At 37.3% G+C, this 24,537-nt stretch overlaps 4 protein-coding genes across 4 annotated transcripts; 2 read left to right on the top strand and 2 right to left on the bottom strand.

Moving 5' to 3' along the window:
• Positions 1–579: 579 nt before the first annotated feature.
• Positions 580–7,054, bottom strand: selenop2 (selenoprotein P2). The gene is made up of 5 exons (XM_038300495.1): positions 6,973–7,054; positions 5,974–6,223; positions 3,526–3,738; positions 3,308–3,416; positions 580–1,345 (listed from the first exon to the last, which is right to left on the bottom strand). The coding sequence occupies exons 2-5, from the start codon at positions 6,198–6,200 to the stop codon at positions 1,220–1,222; spliced, it is 675 nt and encodes a 224-aa protein (XP_038156423.1). The 5' UTR covers positions 6,201–6,223; positions 6,973–7,054; the 3' UTR covers positions 580–1,219.
• A 2,418-nt stretch (positions 7,055–9,472) lies between these two features.
• si:ch73-382f3.1 (uncharacterized protein LOC100151273 homolog) lies at positions 9,473–11,580 on the bottom strand. The gene is made up of 4 exons (XM_038300505.1): positions 11,155–11,580; positions 10,850–11,009; positions 10,568–10,743; positions 9,473–10,481 (listed from the first exon to the last, which is right to left on the bottom strand). The coding sequence occupies exons 1-4, from the start codon at positions 11,302–11,304 to the stop codon at positions 10,098–10,100; spliced, it is 870 nt and encodes a 289-aa protein (XP_038156433.1). The 5' UTR covers positions 11,305–11,580; the 3' UTR covers positions 9,473–10,097.
• Positions 11,581–11,803: 223 nt separating this feature from the next.
• Positions 11,804–17,191, top strand: toe1 (target of EGR1, exonuclease). Its single transcript, XM_038300504.1, has 8 exons — positions 11,804–12,150; positions 12,234–12,274; positions 12,379–12,475; positions 12,947–13,105; positions 13,248–13,361; positions 14,014–14,162; positions 14,412–14,574; positions 16,231–17,191. Exons 1-8 carry the CDS (start codon positions 12,037–12,039, stop codon positions 16,912–16,914), a joined length of 1,521 nt encoding a protein of 506 aa, XP_038156432.1. The 5' UTR covers positions 11,804–12,036; the 3' UTR covers positions 16,915–17,191.
• A 423-nt stretch (positions 17,192–17,614) lies between these two features.
• Positions 17,615–21,687, top strand: tmem53 (transmembrane protein 53). Its single transcript, XM_038300551.1, has 3 exons — positions 17,615–17,861; positions 18,016–18,119; positions 18,798–21,687. Exons 1-3 carry the CDS (start codon positions 17,807–17,809, stop codon positions 19,497–19,499), a joined length of 861 nt encoding a protein of 286 aa, XP_038156479.1. The 5' UTR covers positions 17,615–17,806; the 3' UTR covers positions 19,500–21,687.
• Positions 21,688–24,537: the final 2,850 nt, after the last annotated feature.

Genomic DNA, 24,537 nt, shown 5'->3' with positions numbered 1-24,537 from the left:
CTTAGGTCTATCCATTAACAAATCCTGATAAAGGCAACCCTTTAGACAGACAAGCAACATCTCAAGGAGATCAAAAACTGGATCTGTTTAGCTTTGACACCATCCTGGAGGGAGGCATCAGCTTTGCTACTGCCTTCATTAGTTGCAATTATAGATGTGGGCCTGTTTTTTAGTGTTTTATTCCCTTTTCTCTCCTAGAAATAGATATGCGTTCATCTTCTTCTGTGAGTGACTGTGCTTTTTTTCATCCTTTTTGGGAGGGGATGGGTTAAATGCAGAGGTAAATTTCTCCAATGTGAGATCAATAAATTTCATTTATTATTATTATTAAGTTATCTGAGATGACATTTGTAGTAAATTGTTACTACATAAATATTTGCTTTTCTTTCTTACACTTGTGCAAATTTTTGGACTCCAAAATAAATGTATGCAAGACACATCATGGTTTATATTTGTAACATGAACAACAAAAGACAAAATTCAAAACATCCTTTCAATAGGTAATGTATAAATCAGAAGAAATTGTAATTTTTATATTTAGTCATGTTTTTACTCTTTACTTTTACTCTTTAGTCTAACAATGATTTTTCAAAGTTATTTCACATTATATTTTATAAAACGGCAACAGATCCCTACAATTAAATAAATCTAGCTAAAAGAAATGATGAATGCACACTGAAGAGCATTTATACCAAAGTGTGTATAGAAATAGAAGGTCAATCTTTTTTCTAACTAACTTAATCTATGGCTCTTAAGGATGTCATCCATTCCTGCAGGTAAAAACTGAAGCAGAAAGTGAAATACTGAGAACAGAATCAGCTTAATAGAAGTAATCTGACTTAGTGAGAACAGCTGAGCAGTGTTGCACCTCACTGCCTCTGCATAGAAACAGTAAGTGCATGTCTCTTCCCTGGCTCCCTAACATCCATCCGCAGCCTCCTGTAGGTTTTCACACTTTGGACTTCATTAACGGGAGAACTGGAGGAGAACTGACTACTGTTTTCTACACAGAAGCACTGCGAGTCACAACAACAAAGCCTGGCTGTACATAAATCAGATAAACTCCCTTAAACATTTTATCAAAGAAATCCAAATTAACCACTAAATGATTGTTTTGATCCATTATAGAACCTGCTAATATTTCCTATGCAGGTAGGTGTGCTGTAGATGATCTACAGGTTGGAAAGTTTGGTCCATATCTTGATCCTGGGATAGATGTTTAAGTTCTGACATTATGATGGTAGAAATTCACAGAACTGTGATGATGGGTACTTTTCTTCGGAGACTTAGTTGGGGGGGTGTTCCCTTCATCTGGTGGCCTGGCGGTAGACTGAGCTGAGGTCACCTTCATGAACAAAGACAAAAAAAAGAACTAGATTTCTGTACTGTTAGATTAAAAGGTGCTCCTGCTTCATCCTACAGTCCAAAAACATTTCTTAAAGGAATAGTATACCCAAAACATGATTAGCCTTCATTTTCTACTCACCCCCATGCTGAACAACACTCTGGAGTACTTTTTTGATATCTCAAATGCATCTGGAGATCAGGGAGGCTTCTTGCTGTCTGCTGACATTCAAATAATGGAGGTGCCCAGCGCCCGAGGCAGAAAGGTCCATAGAAGTCCACAAAAAACATGTCAATATTCCTCCATACTGCTCGTCCAATGTATTCCAAGTGTCCTGAGTGGGTAGCGTCCATAATTTACTCGAAACAAAGTCATTTAGAATGTTTTTAGAGCATAAACAGTAGTGTATAGGATTTCCTAAAAGCGCGCGCCTGCGAGTTCACGAGCCTACGGAAACCGCGGCAGACCAAACCAGATGAAAGTGCGCATTCAGCTCGGCAAAGAACTCATGCTCTTCCTCAACACTGAAGTCCTCAGACATTTTTCTTTCGTTGTTTCTTTCTTTGCACAGGTAAACAGCACATTTCTTCTTCTACGCTTGCATTATCGGCAGAGCAGACGCTGCATGCGCACTTTCATCTGCCGGCTTCCGTAGGCTCGTGAACGCGCTTTTAGGAAATCCTATACACTACTGTTTATGCTCTAAAAACATTCTAAATGACTTCGTTTCGAGTAAATTATGGACGCTACCCACTCAGGACACTTGGATTACATTGGACGAGCAGTATGGAGGAATATTGACACGTTTTTTGTGGACTTTTATGGACCTTTCTGCCTCGGGCGCTATGGACCTCCATTATTTGAATGTCAGCAGACAGTAAGAAGCCTCCCAGATCTCCAGATGCATTTGAGATATCAAAAAAGTACTCTAGAGTGTTGTTCAGCATGGGGGTGAGTAGAAAATGAAGGCTAATCATGTTTTGGGTGTACTATTCCTTTAAAATCAGTGGCTGTAAATTGCTCTTGGTATGAGTGTATATTCATGGTTATTTTATCTGTGTGTCTTTTTGCTGCCTTTGGGATCAACTGGCAACATGTCCAGAGCACAACCTGAGTCTGACTCCACCCACTCATGACCTGGCAAAGATAAGGAGGCATTGACAACACGTGGATGAACACATTTAAGGGTAACTGATGCTGCCCGCTGTATCGGATCAATAAACATTTTGTGATCCACTTAAAACCTAACTGATAGCAAAAGTATTCTGATTCTAATAGCTGGCCTTATTCGGTGTCTGGTGTATGAAAACACTTTGCAAAAAGAAAAATGAGATTACGGAGAAACCTTGTTAAAGAGTTTCCCTCTTTTTCAGTGAGACTGCACACTGTCTTTTAATACAATTGATTTCCCGTTAAACTTGCTCAAGTGTAACATCCAATCCTAAAACCTCCTATGTCATTTCATTTGGGTTTTAAACAGTAGACAAAAAAAAGGTTGTAGATAATAGTTAAGAAAAGGGAAAATCTATAAAAAAAAAAGACTTTCTTCTTCCAAATCGTCATATTTGCCAAGTACACGACTGATACTTGTCAGTAGATGTTTCCACCTGAGCTTTGGAGCCCAGTTGCTCCTCCAGAGTTACTATTAGCTTCTTGGCTGGACTAGAATATCAACACTATAAACTGATTTGTTTTCTTTTTCAGTAAAAAAAAAAAATGCTAATATTTAATATAGTGGTCTGATCTACGAAGCTCCAACAAAATCTTATGTAATGTGGCAAAGTTTCAAAAAAGGTGTATATATTTTTGCAAGGGATTGTTTTTTCCTGCTAATGATCAGCTAAGACGACTTTGATTAAAACTGGATTTTTCGGACCAATCATCATAAGCAATCAAGCGTGAGCGCAAAAAATCTGAATGGTTCTTATTAACAGCCACTTGCTCTCTCATCTGATCACTCACAGAGCAGCTGCAGATGTTTGTCAGATATGTGGCTCTGATTGCAGTCTCCACATAAGGGTGATTCAGGGAACTGTACGGCAGCACAATGTGGAAAGTGAGGTGACCACACCTGAAGGAAAGGAGGAAAAGAAACAACTAAACTGGGATGTTTGGAGTTAATCCTATAATTGTTTCAACTGTTAGACCTATAGAGGAGTGTCAGCCTGTAAAGGCCTTACCTATCATAGATCAGGAAATCATCTTTATCACCATCCAGGATCTCCCAAACGTCCGTCCCATTAGCATCCTGCTGATACACAGGGACTTTAGCTGGGGCTCTATTCTTCAATGCCCAGTAATTGGCTCTGGATGAATTTTCTTGCTCATTTATGATCATGAAGGACACTTCTGTGATGTTTCTGCGAGCAAGTTTTGTGCGCAGGCGTCCAATACTGCAGTGGGATAAATCCACGAGTTAAAGCAGAGATCATTTATATACATACATACATATATTTTTTAAACAAATGAATAATCTATAGTCTCAAGAGAAACAACTGTAACAACAAAGAGGGTTATTAAGTTGCCCAAGTAACAACCATGAACGTATATTTTATGTAAATACAAAAAGAATGTATAGTATATAGTAGTGCTACTTAATAGGTTGCATTGATTTATTTGAACATAAAATCTAAAGCAATGTACAAAAAAGGCTAACTAATTAAGCTGTCTTTTTTGAATGGCATTAATTTCAGCAAATATTTTTTGCTATTTTCCAGGAGTCTCTTTATACTGTATATATATATATATATATATATATATATATATATATATATATATATATATATATATATATATATATATATATATATATATATATATATATATATATATATATATATATATATATATTCACTGTATAAAGTCTTTTTTTTTTCATTTTTACTTGACTCTCCCAATTTGAAGAGTTAACTGTAAGAAAATGTTCCTCTTTTTCATTTAATCCTTTTTTCCTACATAAATAGAGACAAATTAAAAGATAGATTTTTCTAAAAATATATATAAAGTGCAAAATAAAGTGAATTAAAAATTCAAAGCAAAACAAGAAAAGTTTATTTATATAGCACATTTCAGTAACACGTAGTTCAAAGTGCTGTAGATAAAAAAAGGAAAAACAAGAAAACACAGAAAAGTAAATCGCTGTGGCATAGAGTTAATTACATTACATTAAATTAAAGTAATTAAAGAGAATTAAAATCAAAGCTTAAAATGATAAGTGTTGGGAGCTGGAGAAGTTCCACTTTTCTCCAGCAGAGTCCGCCGTGGATCCTTCTGAGTGAGCCTCCTGCACAGCTGCAGCCCATCAGATCATCAGAGGATCCACCATATAAGCTGTCTTCAGACCTTGCCTCAACGCCGCAGTGTTGATCCAGTTGGTCAGCGCCTAAGCCTAGACTCTCAGTGAATCTTTGTGACTTTGAATCCAGCCTGGATTCTAACCGTTGTCTCTATCTTCCAGGAAACCAGTGTCTCCTCTGTGAAGCTCTGGAAGAGCTAACCTGCCGAGCCGACCCTCAGAGCCTAACCCGAAGAACCACAGTGAACTTCCATGCAGCTCAGGACTAAGAGCTGGAAAACCCAAAGCCAAGGTCTGCTCAGTACTAGACGTAAGACGCTGAAGCAGCAAGCGGACTCTGCTGATCAACTCCTCTTCAGATCCAACAGTGACCCTCCCAAAGCTAACCTCAAGAACCCTCAAGGTACAATCAGTAATTATCAAGAAAGCAAGCTCCAACGTGCAACGCTAACTGAACTGTCTCTCACGCAGACTCCGGTGAACCAGTATCCAGGCCCGAACCAGAACCAGTATTATCAGTGTGCTTGTGTTCAAATAAACTTGTTGAACTTTTATTCCTGTGTCCGTCAGTGGTGTTCTGCATAATTGGGTCAATCTCAGAGTACCCATCATGACAATAAGTATAAAAGATAAATTATATTATTGAAAGCAAAACGAAAATAGGTTTGCCTACTAACTGATATTTATCACATTTCTATAATAAAGTCAAAGGGCACTCTCAACAAATATGTTTTAGCCTTTCTTTTTTTCTTTTTTTTCTCAGTGTCCTGTCTGGCAATGTGGCAATAAGAATAATTGAGAGAGCAGTACAGCTATCGCCATAGTATTCCGCTTGATTTATGCATATAAATAGCTTTATCATAATTATGCAGGGAGTTTTACAGATTATATGGACACTGCAATGTAAGTAGAACAGGAAAGGAAAAACAGGGGGGAAAAAAGGAGAAAAGATGAAAGAAAGAGAAGATAAAAGGGAGATAATGATAAAACATCTTCAGTCTGCTTCACCACCTGCAAAGAGATGTGAAAAGAACAGCACAACCAACAGATATAGTATAAGAGATACAATAAAGTAACACCTTTATACTATCGCTGAAGTATAAGTAGTTGTATTTAATCTGGCATGTATACTGTGGTAGCTGAAGATAAGAATATGGGCTTTCTGTATGGAAGTGAATCTCTGAGTACCTGGAACCACTTGTATGTTTTAACCTTCATTTAGGTGATGAAGTCTTTATGTACCCCTGAAATTCCACCTCTCTACACATTATGAGCCTTTAAATTTCCAAAAGTGGCAATCAACTTAAAAATTGGGTTATTTTTTCCTACTTACTTGGACGCCTGAACGAGACAGAAATGTCAAGTGGCCTTCAGCAGAGCCACCACCACCACATGTCCCTGAAGTTCCTTCAGCGGCGAGCGGCCATTTATGGCCCAGTCTGGAGCAGGTTGGCAGATCCTGGAGGAATTCTTATCAGCTCCAACCAAAGGAGTGGTTTGGGAAACCCACAGCAGAGCTGGCACGGCTGCGCTCAGCCACAGCACCAGCAGAGAGCGCATTGTGTCCCCCTGCCAACCGCAATCTACATGAGAAGGCAGATATGGTCAGTTCACACTTGAACACTGTCACCCCCCACTTCAGCTATAAAGAAGTAAATGCACATTTTATCAGCAAAGATTTAACAGCTAGGACAAATTTAACATGATTAGTGATACTAGAATTATAAAGGTGTTGTGATTTATGCGTTATTTGGTAATTAAACAGACAAAGGGTGCAGTGTGGAGAATCATGGCCCCTTTTATACCCCTGGAAAAAACATTCAGTCTGGTCCAAAAATAATTAATGAATAACTTGTTGTTGTTTCTGCCCGCTTGAGTGAGATAATTACAAAAAAGCAGAGAGTTTTTTTTAATCCACAGATAAAAGAAAGAGGAATTTCAGATCAACATGCTATTGATCACGGCCTGTACAGTCACCTCTTCACAAACGATAAGCATTTACTTCATTATCAGCAAATATTTTACTGGATATAAAGTTTTATAAGCAACTTTTACTTAGATTTACTCACATATTTACGTTTTTATAATCATGAAGCTGTTCACCTTAAAGGCTCTGTGTTTAAAAAATAATTATGCCAGTACAGCTAGTGTGAAAGTTTGTCCAAAAAAAAAAAAAAAATAACTTCTTGCTTTTTCTTTCTTTAGCTTGAAATAATGTAAGCAAATGAAAAACTAAAGTTTAAAGTAAGATTTGAAACCAGAAGATGGATATTTATACGAGCAGTGCAAAGAACAGCAATTAAATGGTTTTAGGAGGAAGGGGAAGGCTTACCGCTGCCCAGTGTGTCCTGTGACTCAGACTGGCACACAGTGAACCCCTGAGGTTTTTAAGGGCTCTGCTGTTTACTGAGCACTTCCCCCAATTTAAACAGTGACCGACTTCTGGTGCCAAAGAATTTCAGATACAAAGCATGCACTGATGATGTTGCATTGTATAAAAAGGCTCAGGTTTCGTTGGGTCTGGTTTGAATAAATAATGTTTTTCCAATATTATATTTAAACAGTATTGTTCTTAGTGTTTTTTTTTTTTTAGAGAATAATGAACTAAAGTTGTATTGATGGCAGATAGTTAGATGTTAAATGGTAAACAACGGTAGAATAATTTTTCTGCTAAACTTTGTGGAACGTTTTTCGAGGGAGATAACTGAAATAGGATGATTTTACTTTTGGGTGACAGAAGAGATGCACCACTGGTTCTTAGCAGCCATGCATGCTCACACTGCTGTATTTACAATGATGAAAAATTAAGTTGTAACATTTCTGAAAATCCTTAGTTATCTTTCTCTTTGAAACCACTGTTTCTAAGATCCATTATATCTTTACTACTAAAACCTAAATAAGTTATCTGCAAAATTAATCTTTTATGTTAATTCCCTTAGATTAGTTCTGGATACTTAAGCTGATTTAGAACATATGTGTTGTTTTTCACCCAATTAAAGGTTGAGATATCTTAGAAAACAATGTCTTAATTTTGAATCAGACTCTCACTGCCGCCCTGAGGTATTAGTTTGTAAAACGATCGGTTCTAGTTTCTCTAGAACTACATTTCTAGTTTGCTAACAATGTTAGTTCTGGTATACTCTCTTTCCAGGTGATCACAAAAGCATCTCTAAAAGCAGATGTTTAAACTTTTGTTACTGAGCAGTACAACTAACAACTACTTATAACTCTTGTCAAACTTTATGGTAAAATGAAATTATTGTGTCATCCCCCTACCTGCAGGGTAAGTATATAATCTGTCACAATAATAGCTCAAAGTCCATGTTGGGTAAAAACAAGTGCTTCATCCAAAAGATGGTACAACAGTGTGTCAAAGTTTAGGTCCGTTCATAGAAGAAGAATGCTGGCAATGCAAACATGACCAGGGCTAAGCTAGATGAACGTCTGCATTTCTGCTGGAGCTTTACCTGTCAGGCCACTAAATATTAAAAATTATAGACTAAGTCTTATTTCATGCAAACTATTCTCCTCAGCTTTGATGCAAACAATCTTTTACTTTGTACACACTATGTAATTTTCTATGTAGGGCTACAACTAAAGATTATTTAGCAAATCAATTAATCTGTTGATTTTTTTGATTAATCAATTAATAATCGGACAGCAAAAGGTTCCTTAGAGATGATTTTTTTTTTACAAATTTAAACCAGGGGAAATAAAAACTTTTCTACTCGAGGAGTTCAGGATAGAGCATATTTATAGAAGAAAAAATTTGTTTTTTTTATTTTTATCTTAAATGGAAAATGTTTATATAGTTAATGCTCTAAGTGGGTTCCTCTGTCAGTTAAACATATGTTTAAAGGTCTCTATACTCCATTTAATGATTAAGCGATTACTAACTTAGTTGTTCATTATTTAAATAATCGATTAATCACGATTAATCAGAATAATTGTTTCAGCCCTAGTTCTATGCATTGTTTGATTTAATAAAACATTATTACTAATGCAACAGAAAACAGTTATGGTATAAAATTATTAGCTTCATACATAAAATAAGTAAGATTATAAACCTGTTCAATGTATTACTATGGTAATACAATATCGTAATACATATATATCTAGTAGTTTTCTAAATGAATAATTTTATTCATTCATTTAAAAATGTATTTGAAAGCACAAAAATTAACTCTCAGCAGGGCTGGGCAACATGGCTTGAAAATCTAATCTCTGATTTTTTCCTGCAAAAATTATGATTTTTTTTCCCCAAATTAACTTCCGAAATAAGAATGCCATATATTATTGTCAAAAAAAGGTTTTGATTTCATCCTCTCTGGGAGGCGACCTTAATTTAAAGGACAACAAAATTCAAGCTGTGAAACATGCTTTAAAAAAGAATCATGTTTCACAAAAATACAAAAGACTAAATGTCTGCAGCAAGTTGTATCACACAGCTATTCACACACATCTAATAACAAAAAATGATACTGAGGTCATTTATGGAAGCTAAAGGGGTGTATTAGTTTGCAAAAACCCCAATTTTCCAAATTGGGATTCTAAATTCAACTGATTTTATTGATGAATAACCCATCTTTAACTCTTAGATGATTAGACTTTTTCAGCAACAGAAATGGGACTTTAGATCTAATGGTTAAATGCCAGTTTAAGCAATTTAATGTCCTTTTAAAGATCTAAACATAGGAAAATTAGTTGAAGACAGACAAAATGAAAGAAAAATCAAAAACAAGTCAGGAGGCATTTTAGCTCAAACTTTTGATTTAGTTCAAGCATTTTACAAAAGATTAGATGCTTAAATCAAATTTAGTCTGACACATATATTCCTGTAAACTAAAGGACATTTTATTTTGTTATGGATTAGAATGTTTTAAACTGGGTTAAATTTACTTTATTTGTTGTTTTTAATAGTTTAACATTTACACAAATCCTTGCACAGAACTATATGAAACCAAAATCGACAAAATGTGCAGAAATGTCAGATCAATTAAATGATTTCAATGTTTTTAGTATGCTGCCAGGAAACAGTCATTAGAACTTATGTTACCCGGGATCTGCAGCATGTTTATCTACTTACATTATATCCAGTCAGGCTAAATGTAATGTTTTATTCCTTATATAAAACAGAGCCAATGAAAAACTCGGAAGTGTGACAATTGACCTTCAAAACAAGCAGCGATTTATCCAGGCGAGGTGCAAATGTTCTTTTACAAATCACTCAAATCTACATAGTGCATTTAACAAGCTACATAGTGCTCCTCACTCGTTCAGGCTACCTCAACATGCCAGCATAACAGCAAGAATGACCAGAGTATCAATCTTGGCTGATCAAACATCATGTGCGCTGGGCAATGTTTAAAACCAGTGTCTTGACATTTTTATGCTTCAGGTACAGTTTAAACTCAGAATCAGGAAATATCCATTCGAAATAAAAGCTGATGACTAGGATCAAGACAAAACTCCCATCAGTTCTTCTTCATCATTATCCCCAACTCCTTCTGTAGGGCTGTTACATGTGGCCATGAGCCCCAGGCTCAGCTCCGCCAGCTCCTCGCAGCTCATGTCAGTTGTGACCATGATCTTAGTCTCCAAGCGGTTGCACAAAGTCCTATATGAGGGTAGAGGGTAGCCGATCTCTCTAAGGTACTCGTAGCCTTTGGTTCCAACAGCGCAGCGAATCTTTCGGGCTTTCATGATCGTCTCTGGTGACCAGACAGCTCGACGGGAGCGCTTTGTGAGGGACAGGGCTCGGACCTGATCTTCGTACAGAAAGTTCTGCAGACCCTTCTCTATCCGATCCAGCCGATACAGACGCTTCTTCATTTCTTCTGCCTGTGAAAGATAGCAGAAAGTTACGTTATTTATCAATCATTAATATAAATCAACAAAAAGACAGCATTAAAAAACAGCCATATTACCTCCCTTTGTAGTCTTGCAGTGTGTTGCATCTCCTGCTCCAGCTTTTTCTTAAGAAGCTGACACTGCATGCAGGGGTGATGGTCTTCAGATGCTCGTTCTCCATCCTCCTCTTCAAGTCCAGACAGGGGGTTGCGTCTGGCATAGCCATGATCCCCAAAGTTTAGATCCTTTTCCACTACAAGACAAGAAAACCTTCCAGTAAATCAGAAGTTCTGTAATCCAGCATATTTCATATAGTTCAGAAATGTTTCATCTTAAACACAGTTCAGTGAGAGAAATACCTGGCTCAGGTTTCAGGGGTAGCAAGATATATGGGGAGGTGATAGCAGGGAAAGGAGGGTCCCCCACATTGAACAGAGTGGGAATGGCATTGGGCTTCAGTTTTTTACCACCAGCTGGAGATCTGGCAATTTCTTCAAACTGGCTTTCCTCAAAGTGGTCCTTATAGAAAAACAATAAAAAAAAACAAAAAAAAAACATAAAAATGAATATCAAAAGCTATTTTAGAAGCATTTATTTTGTTATTTTAGAGCTTTATGAATAATTGAATTCCAGGAACTTTAGAAGCTGTAAAACTGGATATTACCTGGCAGAGTCTAGAATGGGGAGTGGGCTCGAAGTCACGTCGGCAGTTCACCACCCATTTCTTTTTCCGCACTGGGTCTTTAGGGAACCTGAACAGCTGTTTGCCTATGCTGGTAGAATTGGAACAGTTTGGAGCCGAGCAGCCTCCCATTACATACAGTGGAAAAACCCAAACAAAACAAACCAAACGTTGTAAGCGGTGACTTGGCTCAGCTTGGGTTTCTTTAAACCATGATTTCTGGTCCGCTGCTTTTAGGAGGTTAAAACAACACAAAGATACTTTTAGAGTAAATTATGACTTGTAAAAATGATTAAACCCGACGAACCGTTAGCACAAATGTCTCGTAAGACATTTTTAAAACACTTTATTTTGGGTGAAATCTTGAGGAGTTTGTTTGAGCCAAAATGGCGACCGGTCCCTCGACATATAACTCCCGTGACGTTGTTTTAGCGCGGGCCATAGAAAATGCCGTACTAATTTTTTTTTATTAAAAATAAAAATATATACAGAATTAATATGGAATGCAAATCTGATACAATATATTTTGAAGCGAGCTTTTTTTTTACTAAATTCCCGGATGTTTTCTTTTAGAATTGTGCATTTATATTGACATTTGCAGTCAGGCGCTTTATTTCAACCACTAAGACTTTTTTTCTATCAAAAGCCAGGGAAACATGCTGATATGTTTACGGCTGAGATGATGCTAGCTCAGGACTCCTGAACAGAACCCCGGCGAAAACGTGTATGACAGAAGTTATTTAACTACAGATCACATAGGATTGATCATTTAAAACTAAACAATTTGTGAATTAGCTTCTTGTATCAACAGAACCTCCATGTTACTTTGCGGAGGACGTGCCATCTACATAATTTAGTGCAAGCATGTCATCTTCGATCACAGTTCCTGTAATTGATGTCCAAAATAATAATTTTAAGGAGCTCTGGCCAGCGTTGGTAGTCGCCATCCAATCTTCATCTTTCATTGCGCTTGACACGGTAGGGGATGTTCTGATCTCTGGTTTGTGTTTGCTTGCTCCTCATTTGTGTCTCAATGTGGGAAATAACTTGTGCATCTGCAGGAACTGAGTGGTCTGGGAAACAGAAAGTCTCTGCTGGCTGAGTGAGTATGAATATTATACTCTACACATGACAATCCCAAAATTAAAAGCCATACAGATGTTTCCTTAACAGATTATTTCTCTGATTTCTGACAATTTGTTCTAGATCTATAGAGGATAGATACAAAGCAATATGTCACGCTGCTCGCTCGCGCTCCATCCTGTCCTTGGGAATTGCTTGTTACAAAAAGTTGGACCAAAAGGTACCGCTGAAATATTATGTGATCATGCAGAAGCTTAAACTGTCCACTGGGCTTTACAATAGCAGCATTGAGCCTTGAACCTGTTCCATTTCTATCAGGTTACTACCACAAATCAAAATGACAAATTTATTATTTTAATTTTTTTTTACTAATACAGTCTAACAGGTGTAAAAAAATCTAACAGGTGATTTTTTTCATAAATGATATTTTTATTAGAAAATAAAAAATAAATAAATAAACGTTTTTGTCATTTTTTTCTCCATCTTACACCTAAACTCATTTTATGCTTGTTACCAAAAAAATAAAGATCAAATTAAAGATCAAAGAGATTTATGAGACTCACAAACATAAATCTGTATTAGCATAAGAACCCCAGTAGGACTGTTGCCACCAGTTTGCTCTGTGACTCCATCAGATTTCTGCTACAGATAAAAATTTCCAGCTGTGGGGTTAATTGTTTTTCTCTGCCAGCCTGCAGACTCGTACCTGGTCCAGGTGTACAACCTCACCTTGCTGTGTTCAGAGGAGTACATAATAGAGCCCCAGTCAGTCCAGTTCCTGGTTCAGCACGGATTTGACTTCAACAAGCAATACAGCAATGGAATCCCATACTGCAAGGGCAACAATAAGGTGACGATGCCGGCACGCTGCTGTATCTTTCCTTAACCGAACTGCAGTTTGGCTCTAATCAGCAGCTTCTAGATCGCCACGTCCTATCAGATGTAGATCAATTTCCTGTAAAGCTTCTGTTGTGTCATTTTTTGTCTGTTAGGGCAATGCGGATGACCATGGGGTCCACATCAGAACTTTGTTTACTGAGCTGCTGCGCGCCAGGAAGCCCCTGGTGCTTCACAACGGCCTCATCGACATGGCCTTCCTTTACCAGGTACAAACACTCAGGTGGTGTGTCCAAAAAACCCCAAAGACGTTCAAAGCCAGTAGGAAGGTTTTAACCCCTCATTCACTCTCTGACACGGTGCAGGAACCAGAACAACAGTTTAAACATCCACTAAACAATCAGCCAGAATCTCAGGCAGTTTAGATTTAGTAACTTATGATTGTTTATTTTAGATGCAAGCTGCATTTAGCTTTAAATGTTTATTTATTTCTTGACATTATTTGTTATCAGAAGTTTAGGGATGTGTATAAAAACAGTTCTATATGTATAAATGTTTTCTTTTAAAGCAAACCTTTTAGCAGGGTTTTCATACGTCCATTTGACTGAATACTTGATGCAGTGTGTAGCCTTTTTTTTGTGTTTTTTGTCTAAATTAGATGACTTTATGATTCAGTTTTGCCAGATCACAGTTTAGTTTAGTGGAATTTACTTTACCTTAATCAAAAACTGATTGGCTGTGATCGGGATCTGTGGTATAAATCCTGATCGGAGCCTAATTTACCCTAATTTACTCTCTGTGGGGATTTTATAAACTTGCCCATCATCGTTGTGAATTTAGCTTTTGGTCATCTCACATCCTTACAGTTTGTCAAAACAGGATTGTTATTTTTTCTTGAAATGTTTTTTTTTTTTTTTTAAGAGTTTTTATGCTCACCTCCCTGAGCGGCTGGTCACCTTCACAGCCGACCTGTCTGAGATGTTTCCTGCTGGCATTTACGACACCAAATATGTGACCGAATTTGAGCTCCGGCTGACTTCGTCCTATCTGGAGTATGCTTATAAGAAGTGGTAAGCCCAAGGTTATGTCATGTTTCAGCTTAAGTTTTTTAATTTTTCTATTTGTTGGGCAGTTTGTGGATTTGAAACGATTGGACATAGGTCTAAGCATCAAGTCTGCTCTCAATAAAAACTACTTTGCAGATCTTCTTTGCAGAATACTACTATGATCATATCTGTGTTAAAGATAAAGTTAAAAGTTGACCCGAAGAACATTGCTATTCTGTTATAACTATATTTTCTTTTCTCTTATATTGTCAGTAAACTGGAAAACAGCCGCGGCATCACTTCAGGTTCGCCTGGACCTCATATGCATTTAGAATTTTGTCAGTATGCGGGTCACCTGTCCACATACATCGACTACAGAGAGTGTCCGGCTGTAGCTTCCATAGAGGGACAGACGGACATCTGTCAGCGCTTTTCAGTAAGTTTAACTGACTTTCAGCCATCTTAGAAAATGTTTTAGGCTTACTTTGTCCAACTTCTAACATCGGAACAGGCCCGCTTACACAAATCCTTACAAGTTTCTAACTATTATATTGGAATTTTATACGATTACATAAATGTAATGGTGAAAAGGTAGGAAAATGATGCATGGCTTTAATAAAGCCAGATCAGCCACATTCACCCCTAAATGAAAATCACTGGAACAACTTGCTGTTAAAAGAAATAAACTCGAGTTGTATTATTATTATTAGAAGGGCCTATTCAAAGCCATGCAAACATAAAAAGGAAGTTTTTCTGGTCAGATGGAACCAGATGGCAGTAAAACAATGCGTGTTGTGAAATTGGAACACTGCACAAATTGTAGAACATGGTGTTAGCAGAGTCATGCTGTGGGGTTGCTTTTCTTCAATAAGAACTGACTTATTGAAACTGTAATTCTGTAGGAAAACAAGTTAGAGGCCATAAAAAAACCCAAAAAACTCAAGACTGAGCCAGTGGTTCACCTCTGAGCAGGATAAAACAAACAAGCAATGTATGAAGGAATCAGCTAGATCTGAGCATCTTCATATGTTGGAGTGGAGCGATTAAAGGTATAGTGGAGGATTTTCACAAATTTTTGAAAAGACCCGCCCTCTCCACTTTAAAAAAAGAAAAATGCAATCGCACAACCCTGTACCTGCTCTCGAGAGGACACCTATGAAACATGTGCGAGAGCATGCATGATACCATTTCTCCTCGTTTTATTAGCAGTGATGTGAAATGGATCTCTCCAAATAGCTTGCCAAACGTTACCTGTCGTGTAAAAACTTCGCCACCAAGGCATCAGACGCAAGCCCGGCCTGTGCTTTCGGTGTACGCCATTGCATGAAAGAATCTCCCAAAAATACTCTGGTCTTGTTTCTCTCTTCTGAGATCTTTCTCTTCTTCTCATACACTTTGTAAACACGTTTTCTCTTACAACCCTCAGCCGTTTTCCAAAGAACCATGGTGACAAAGGCAAGCTTCACTGACTGTCTGAAACCGTATCTCACCACACATATACGACTGAATGCGCTGAGAGATATATCACCAGAATGATTGACAATTAGGAGGACCACTTATTTGGATGATCCACCCGGAAAAAGAACATTCTCCACTATACCTTTAAAGTTCTGACAAATTCCAGTTGAGAATCTTTGATGAAACCAGTTAAAATGCTCCCAGTCTAATCTGTAAATTATTGAGCATAACGCTTCAGTTTGTAGATTAGCAGAATGGTAAGGAGATACTCAGAATCCCAGTAAAACAAAATTAACCAAATATGAGTTTGTATCACAACAGTATTTAAATGTGTAGGGGTGTTCATCCTTTTTCAAAACACAATATATTATTGCATTCATGTGCAATTTTTAAGTAATTTTTTCCACTTGTGTTCATGAGTCGGTTAAAAAAAATAGGTCTTTAAATCGTTTGATTTTATCTTTTAGTTCTTAATAATTCATATCTTTCATTCCTTTACCTAAATGTTCATCTTTTTCCATAATTAAATAAAACAATCCTCAAATCTCATCAGCTTGTATGTTCACTGGGTCGTTCCCTATAGGTTGAATAACTGCCCCATCCTTCTGCTTTGTTTTTTCTTTCCTCCCGACAGGCTTTCGGCTGGTGTCCAAATGGCACCAAGTGTTCGTTTTCCCATGACACAGACCTGATCATCCTGCAGGATGAGAAATGCAAAGAAGACAAAAAGAAAAAGCGGAAGAGGCAGAGAGAGAAAAAAGGTTTAGGTACAGCAGAGGACGGCTCCATCTTTGATGGTGCCCCACAGAATAAAATACCCAACATGGAAGTTGATAAGGAAGAAGGAGGAAGTGACCAACAGGAGGCAGATGAGAAATCCTGCTCTGACGGAGTCCCTCAAATAGACCCTGATGGAAACTCTCATCAAACAGACGAAGGGGAGAATAAGAAAATCGAAAACGATGAAGGCAGAATGAGCAAAGATAAAACAAAAAGCAGAGACTGCTCTGAGGTTACTGGGGACCATTCAGTAGAGTCTAATGCTCAGAAGAAGGCAGATGCAGGATCACATCGAGCAGGGTTTGATGCCTTTATGACAGGGTATATCTTTGCCTACTCGCACATCCTCAGCAAGAACGAGGAAGCTGGGGTGGGAAGAGTCGAGATGGAGTCGGAGCCGTCCTGGCTCCCCGCATGTATCAATAAGATCTATCTCAGTGGCAAAGCTGCTCCTCTCAACGTGGTGAAAAGCACCTTTTCCAAATCTTCTAAGGCTCACATTCAGAAGATGGAGATGGTTTGGGGGAGGAAGTTGTAATAGTTTTTTTTTTTTTTAACATCATGTCTGTCATTTTATCTTACATAAGATCATTTAATAGTTCTATTTTTATTTGAGCAGCTGTTTCTTGGAGACTGTTATTGACCTAACCCAAATTGAGCCAGGTTCAGTTATATAATCAATTTATGTAAATGGTGAATACAATTGACATTTTTTCATCCATTACCCTTGTCTTTAAGCAGGCAAATTAGATCAAAGTGTGCCGTTATGTGATGGCTGTTAAGATCATATTTTCTTTAATTCTCGCTCCAAAAAACCCCCAACTATTTTAGACAGAACATGGTCTCGTCAAAAGATATATTCAAAATTCTGATTTGAATAGTTGACATTACAGTTGAAATAACTTTTGTATCCCTGGTTACCTAACTTTGTAATCTCATTTCTGATGGAAATTAAAAGCCTATGATCGATTATGTATGGTTGTCTCATTTTGTCTAAAAGCTCGAGAAACTTTTTTTTTGCTTCTATTGCATAAACGTGATAATCCTCTGAGAGAATTAAATAAAGAAAATGTAATGTAGTTTAATCTTACACGGCAACTGTACTCACTGCTTGTAAGCGTAACATTTCAGATGAAAATTGGGCTCAAAGGATCGAAAAGTGAAGAAAAAGCCTGCGCGCAGCCTACAGTCGTCCAGTAGGGGGCGATACATCAAAGACTGGTTTCTACTCTGCTCTCTGAGGACAAGAAGAAGAAGCCGTATTCCTGTCGGTAGGAAGGATTGTGTTGTAACACCGCCTGTTCTCGCCGTGAATGTGTTTGTATCTTTATTCATTAGAAACTGAATAATTTTATACCTATTAGCTTGTTTTTCATCGCTTACTTCGCCTAAATGAGTGACCGTTAGCCGCCGGGGTATAGCTTTTAGAAATGGCTGCGGATGATATTGACTATAATATTGTGTTTCCAGATGCTGGCACATCAGGTGAGAGCAGTTTCATCGTACAGACACACACTTTACTGTCTGTAACCCGAACTGCATCTCTGTCGGGCACGAGCGCTGCTTTTGTGTGGTCGTTGCTATAGCAGCTCACAGTTTCTGTGTTAAAGCACTGTTGTTGTTTGGGTGTCGTTTTCAGAGAGGCATTGGCAGGGGACAAAGGAGCCGGTTGTGATCCTGCTGGGATGGGCTGGCTGCAAGGACAAACACCTCTCTAAATACAGCTCTATTTACAATGATAAGGTCAGTGCCACGATACAAAAAAAAAAAAAACCCCACCTCAGATAGATTATTTAAACAGAGGTTTACTTTTCTTAGAAGAAAATGTACAATAATACAAAAATAAATAATCCTCTAACAAATGAATGAGGGAAGTTTGGGTTTCCACTGCAAGATCTCCATCAATACAAAACGCCTTTAAAAACCACACTGATAGAAAAATAATTGTATTTGGGACGTTAATGTCACAACAGTCCAGCCTGCTTTACGGCACTTTAAAAATGATCATCTTGGTGAGCTTTGGCTGATTCTGGATCATCCAACCTGAGTCTGTGAATTTTATCTGAATTTTAAATGAGTCAAACTGTTTATCTGTCTTTTTTCTCGTTGTCTGTGCATATTAGGGCAGTCAAAATTACAGAAATGCTGCATTCTTCTTCTGTCAACTTAGTTTATTGCCAGTGTAGAGGTTTTAGATGCAGCTTGAAGGGCCAATTTGAACTGCCTACCATGCTGAATGATGGGATATTTTCACCTTATCCTTTTGGTGTAAACACCAATGTTACTGATACTGACTGCATGGTTTTTTGCTATGTTGGTGAAACACAGTTTTCAGTTAGATTTGGCATAAATCTCTGGTTAATGGCTTTGAAATTCTTGTGAAACAACTTTATACTTGTTTTTTCTTCCATCGTGTTTCAGGGGTGCGTTACCATCCGCTACACAGCTCCCCTGAAGACCGTCTTCATTTCTGAGACGTTTGGCTACAAGGAGCTGAGCAGCACTGCCCTGAAACTGTTGGAGATCCTCTACGACTACGAAGTGGAGAACAGCCCCGTCTTCTTCCACATCTTCAGTAACGGCGGCTTCATGCTCTACCGATACATCGTGGAGCTGCTGCACAGTGACAAACAGTTCAGCTCCCTTCGTGTGGTTGGAGCTGTAGTGGACAGTGCCCCGGGGAGCGGGAACGTCCAAGGCGCCTTGCGTGCTCTCACAGCTACCCTGGGGCCCAAAATAAGCCCTTTTCTGAAGTACATCCTCCTGGCGCTTTTTGCAGTGAGCGTTTTCCTCCTGCGAATCGTTCTGTACCCAGTGACAAAGTTCATCCACAAAAACCACTATGACGCAGTGGGAGACAGGCCACCCACCTGGCCTCACCTCCTCCTGTACTCCACAGCGGATCAGGTGATCAGACACAGAGACGTTGAGCTGTTTATGGAGACCGTGACAAAGAAGGGCGTCCCGGTGCACAGCTGTGATTTTACCTCCAGCGCCCACGTCTGTCATTTTCGTGATTTTCCCGAGCAATACACGAGCAAGTGTCGTGACTTCCTGGTGGCTTGCATGAAGGATTTGGAAGGACCTGAAATAAAAAAAAGACATCTGGTTCAGAGTCAATAGAATGTCTTTTAAAGAAGAAAAGTGAAGATAATAGAACTACCAGGCCTTTCTTTTAATCCTCAGTGGTTTCAAAATCTAAAGAATTGTATCATTTTCTTCTTCTAACTTCTGCTAAAATTTAATTTCAAGTTGCAGTTTACTGAAGAGGAGGGTTCCACCACTGTCCGCTCTAAATCAGTTTTAACTATGTTTGAAATGGGCTGGCAAGACATTCCCACAGTAGGATAACCTCAGAAATATTTCCCCACAAACTTTTAACAGAAACATGTATAACATGAACTAACTACTGTTACTGCTGCTAAATAACACATTGATCATTGCAGTCGTAATAATCATCTATATCATTTGCAGAGAAATTAGAATATCTGAAAAATAGTTCTAGTTAATGAATTAAAAAAATGAAAACTATATTTGTCTTCTAGTGTATGAATGAATGGGATTCGGATGTTAGTATAAAGATTAAATGGACAACAAAAGGTCAACCAATAAATAAATCCTAAATAAATTGATTAAAATGGCCGCTTCGGGCATAGTTGGTATAGCAGCAGTGCAGTTAGTCCCCACATGATCATCATATTTTCTAAGTTATTTTTACCAGATGGTTTAATGAAACCAGGAAGGCCTTGCCGTTCGCAAAGATTTTCAAAATATTTATGTTTATGCTTGAAAAAAGATAATTATCCACCTTCCAGCCCGTATTAATGTATTCAGACTTTTTTCTGTAATTGAGATGAATAAACCGACCTAACAAAAACCTAGAATTCTTAAACAAATACCTCTACATTCCTCTCTTCTCTTTAGCCCTGCTAAGGCATTTTTGGAGGGTTTCTCTGGTTCAAGCATAGCCCAACTCAGAGGAAGGGACAGTTGTATCTCATGTTCTGGATTTATCTGAAAGTGGCGGCTTTTAATCTCGACCGCCTTGGGATTTCCCCCCAAAATCCTTGAATTCTCTGTTTTTCTGCAAGTTTTCCGGCTTCTTGTTTCCTTTTTTCCTTCCACTCATTTTCTCCCAGGATGCAGTACGGTTATGAACAGGCAGCTTTTATTATGGTAACCCTCCTTGTGGATGGTGTTGATGACTTCCTGCTTAACCACTGTCAACTCAACAGCCATAAGTACTCTACTATTTGTTGTAATTGGTATTAAGAAATAATAAAAATGTCTTGAGAGAGAGTTGATTTTGGTTTTAAAAGCAGTAATCCATTATCGTTAAAAGAATCAGAACTAAATGCTTGAAGCATGTTTTTTTTCTATGTGTAATGAAACTGTATAGTGAATGAGATTCGTGTTTCATATAGAATTACTGAAATGAAGTTATTTGTATTCTAATTTATTGAGATAATTTAGTGGTTTTTTTGACACTCCTGTTTTGCCATGTTGATTTTCACAAAGACATAATGAATAACTCCCTGATAACGCTGCTTAATTAAACAAGCTGAAGATGGTAGCTAGGCAACTATTACAGCAGTTCTTCCCTTATAACTTTTTTTTTTTGAACAGTTATGCAAAGAGCCAAAATTATGTATTGTAGCCTCCTTTCACCCAGCTGACCAGCAGTGTGCAGCTGCAGTCATGGGAAGTACACAGAAAACTACTCTCTCCCGTACACTTCATCTGTGGCAAAATGTTTTGGTTTTTCCTTTCTGTGCTTTTGAAGTTTTTAAAACCTTGTTATTTCCTGGAAACGGTTACCAGCCCATGCTTTCTCAGCATACGCTGTAGCTCATATTCTGTGGACATATATATGAGAGAAGGGTCTTCCTCTAATGTGTTTTTATACCATGTAAACATTTGAGATTAGAAGCCACAACAGTTTAGATACACTGGAACCTCTATCCTGGAGTCTTTTTGGCTAATTTAGTGCTGTGAAATGTGATGCATTGTAATTAGTGGAAAGTTTTTTTCTGTTTTGTCTATTTATGAAATGTAATTTATGATTTATTACTAAAACAAGGGTGCTTTTCAAGGTTAATGTCACATGTTCAAGTGATTTCGTCATTAGAGGAGGTATTAACACTGCTGCCTTATGGAAGAAATTTTGTCCAAATGTATTGAAGCCAAGCTAATGAGTCAAATAAATCAATCTAGTCCATGACAAACCTTTGTGACGATGAATGTACATGAAGCACAGCTGATATGTTTGATTTTTAAACGGATGTGCCTTCAATAAACCAGAATACCCAAGTCTTCAGCATTTTTATATCCATTTTTAGTTGCTTTTTTATGTTTAAAATTCAGCAGCAAAAAAACTAACTGCAAAAGTTGGTTAAAATATAAACAATGGTATTATTTTATGAAAGAAAATGTTTTATAACCTGGTAAAAGTGTTTTTTCTGGTGGTGGACATTTTTTTGCACCAAATATATTCTTGTTTGTTTATCTTAACATGTATAAACATATTAATATAATTTTTTCTATTACTTGAAATGTTAAGTAATGTTGAGTTAACTATTTAAAACTAAGCTTCAAATATTCACTGTGAAGTGTAACTAAAAATACTTTTTCTGGTGAGAAATGACTTTGAACCCCCTAAACATATTATTGAAGCTAAAACAAATGAACTTATCATAAGCAAATAGCATCATTACTCAGCCTTTTGAAGGATTGTCCTGTTTAAACCTTAGATAGATTGTTGAAGTCAGAGACAGACTAAGGAATTTAAAAAATATGCCTCAGAAAGAAGGCTGTTCTATGGTTTGAGTCAGGTATTGAATTTTAGGAGGTTTATAGTGAATTTGAAATAAGCAATTCAACTGCATTAAAAATTAAAGGGTGTAACCTCACAGATCAAACAAGTTTAACCTAAAATCTACATTGTGATTAATCGATTACTCCTTAATTGGAGTATAGAGACTCTAAAACACGCCTTTAGCTGACAGAGAAACCTACCTTGAACTGCAATTATACCAAAGTTGTAAAAATAATATGTAAACATTTTGCATTTAAAATAAAATATTTTTCGCCTGTCAATATGCTCTATCCAGAACTCCTAAAGTTTTAGTTTCACCTGGTTTAATTTCGCAAAAAGTCTTCTTTAAAGAACCTTTTACTATCTGATTATTAACTGATTAATCAACAGATTAATCCATTTGCAAAATAATCCTTAATTGCAGCCCTATTTTAGACCAGATCTTGCCAAAGAGAACATTGGCCAAAACATTTGAAACCATATTCTTTGAACATTTGTTCTGAAACTGGTTTATCTTAACAGTAGAAAAGTGGATGCGTTTCAGGGTAAACTGTTTACAGCATTTCAGAAAAAAAACTGTGAAGCATAGAGGTGGAAGTGTCATGGTATAACTGCTATGGTGCAGGATGACCTGACCCACCCACCATCACAGAATCTAATGAATTCTATGGAGTATCATAGAGTGTTTAAAAATAATTTTTTTTTTATTCTGAAACAGAACTGGATCAGACAGAGCTGGAGTTTGGCCAGACGAATATCAGTTGCCTTTTGCAGATTGTCCTACCTGAGCTGTGGATCCCTGCAGCTCCTCCAGAGTCACAATAGACCTGTTGGCTGCGTCTCTAATGAATGGTTTTGTTTTTCTGGCCAGCCAGTTTATCTTTGTAGTTATGCAGTTGTACCATACTCATCCATGTTCTTATGGACAAGGACAGAATATTCACTAAAATCTTTAATTCAGAGGATATCAGGGTGCTAATACTTTTGCAACGTGCTGTACGTCTTAACAGCATCTGTTCTTTTGGAGAATATTGTTGCATGTTGAGTTTTTAACTCACCCAGTTTTCTGTTTGTGTTATAGTTAGTAATGAGAGGCAAGTTTATTTGTATAGCACATTTTAGTGACCAGATTAGTCAACATTCAGTTCAAGGTTTGGGTCCGAGTCCAACACTGAGCCTGGGTCTGGGTCCTGTTGGGAGGTTTGTAGTTGTAATAATAATAATAATAAACTTTTAAAAGATTCTACTTTGGCAAAAAATACCCCCAAAAATAGGTTTGATTTAATTCAGCTAAAATAAATTTTGGGACACCCATGCATTTATTTCTAAACAACTGGTGGTTCTACCTTTACAGTACACATATCTATGTTCCTCTACATGCACTGTGAGATTTAAAGAACAGTTATTTCTCTTTCATTATTTCCACCTGTGATAAATGTTTATCTTTGGTGGCTGCTGTTTTATTCCTCTAATGATTAATTGAGTGCAAATTTAGAATTCAAAAGAACAAGATGAGGAAAAAAGTCACATTGTCAAGATATAAAAATAATGTAAATGATTAACATTTTTTTGTTAAGTTTGCTGGATGAAGCAGAGTAAAAAGTAAAAGTTAAAGTAAGGAAGTATGTCATGTGGTCTCTCTTGAGAAAGCCAGAACAGATATTGTATAAAAACCTGCAAACCTATCAAGCCTGTTTTATTATACTTTGAACATTAAAATATTTTCCTTTAAAATCTGTCTGCCATAAAATTCAAATTATTGTTCCAGTTAAAAAGAGTGTGAAACGCCAATTTATGAAGGGCAGATTGAAATAATTTTAAGAAAGAAAATCCACTCAGATTAGACGGGGTGCTCTCAGTTTTTGAAAACTTTACTTTGCATATGGCTCCCTCTAGTGGATATAAATTTAATCTTTCTTTCTAAAATCATTTAAAGTGTTTTGCTCTGTTACACATTACCTGGCAGGTAAAAGCAAAAACAAAAAACAACACAAAAACAACAAAACAAATATTTTTACTTAAGTTAAAAACATTCAGATTATGATGAATACCTCACAAGTTTTTGTAGAGCTGTGTTTTTTTTCTTCACTTACTGAAAAGGAGCAAATCACTTGAATTGAGCCACTTCACCTGCTCTCCTTTCATGAGATACTGAGGACTGTTTGAGTTGAATGAGTCGCTGAAACAGCCCAGTGGCAATAGTTGCTGGATGTCTGTGCTTGTCACAATTGACATTTGGAGGAGCGAGCAGGTTGGCATTTGCCTCTGCTCCAGATCTGGCACTAGTACTTCATGTATCATGAGGAGCAGCTTGGGGGAAAAGAACACAGAGGAAAGTTTACATAT

Source organism: Cyprinodon tularosa, unplaced genomic scaffold (assembly GCF_016077235.1).
Source record: "Cyprinodon tularosa strain WSP-4 unplaced genomic scaffold, ASM1607723v1 ctg45, whole genome shotgun sequence".
NCBI classification, from domain to species: Eukaryota; Metazoa; Chordata; class Actinopteri; order Cyprinodontiformes; family Cyprinodontidae; genus Cyprinodon; species Cyprinodon tularosa.
The sequence above is the reverse complement of the archived record's forward strand: the minus strand, read 5'-3'. Positions and strand labels throughout refer to the sequence as shown.

Bases quoted from the DNA above. Each gene is read 5' to 3' on its own strand.
- si:ch73-382f3.1 (XM_038300505.1), bottom strand. From the start codon at position 11,304: ATGGGAGGCTGCTCGGCTCCAAACTGTTCCAATTCTACCAGCATAGGC. The intron at 10,744-10,849 runs GTATTTCTCTCA...CTTGTCTTGTAG, and splicing joins ACCCCTGAAACCTGAGCCAG to TGGAAAAGGATCTAAACTTT. The intron at 10,482-10,567 runs GTAATATGGCTG...TATCTTTCACAG, and splicing joins CTGCAAGACTACAAAGGGAG to GCAGAAGAAATGAAGAAGCG.
- toe1 (XM_038300504.1), top strand. From the start codon at position 12,037: ATGTCATCTTCGATCACAGTTCCTGTAATTGATGTCCAAAATAATAAT. The intron at 13,106-13,247 runs GTGACGATGCCG...TTTGTCTGTTAG, and splicing joins ACTGCAAGGGCAACAATAAG to GGCAATGCGGATGACCATGG. The intron at 14,575-16,230 runs GTAAGTTTAACT...TCCTCCCGACAG, and splicing joins ACATCTGTCAGCGCTTTTCA to GCTTTCGGCTGGTGTCCAAA.
- tmem53 (XM_038300551.1), top strand. From the start codon at position 17,807: ATGGCTGCGGATGATATTGACTATAATATTGTGTTTCCAGATGCTGGC. The intron at 17,862-18,015 runs GTGAGAGCAGTT...TGTCGTTTTCAG, and splicing joins TCCAGATGCTGGCACATCAG to AGAGGCATTGGCAGGGGACA. The intron at 18,120-18,797 runs GTCAGTGCCACG...ATCGTGTTTCAG, and splicing joins GCTCTATTTACAATGATAAG to GGGTGCGTTACCATCCGCTA.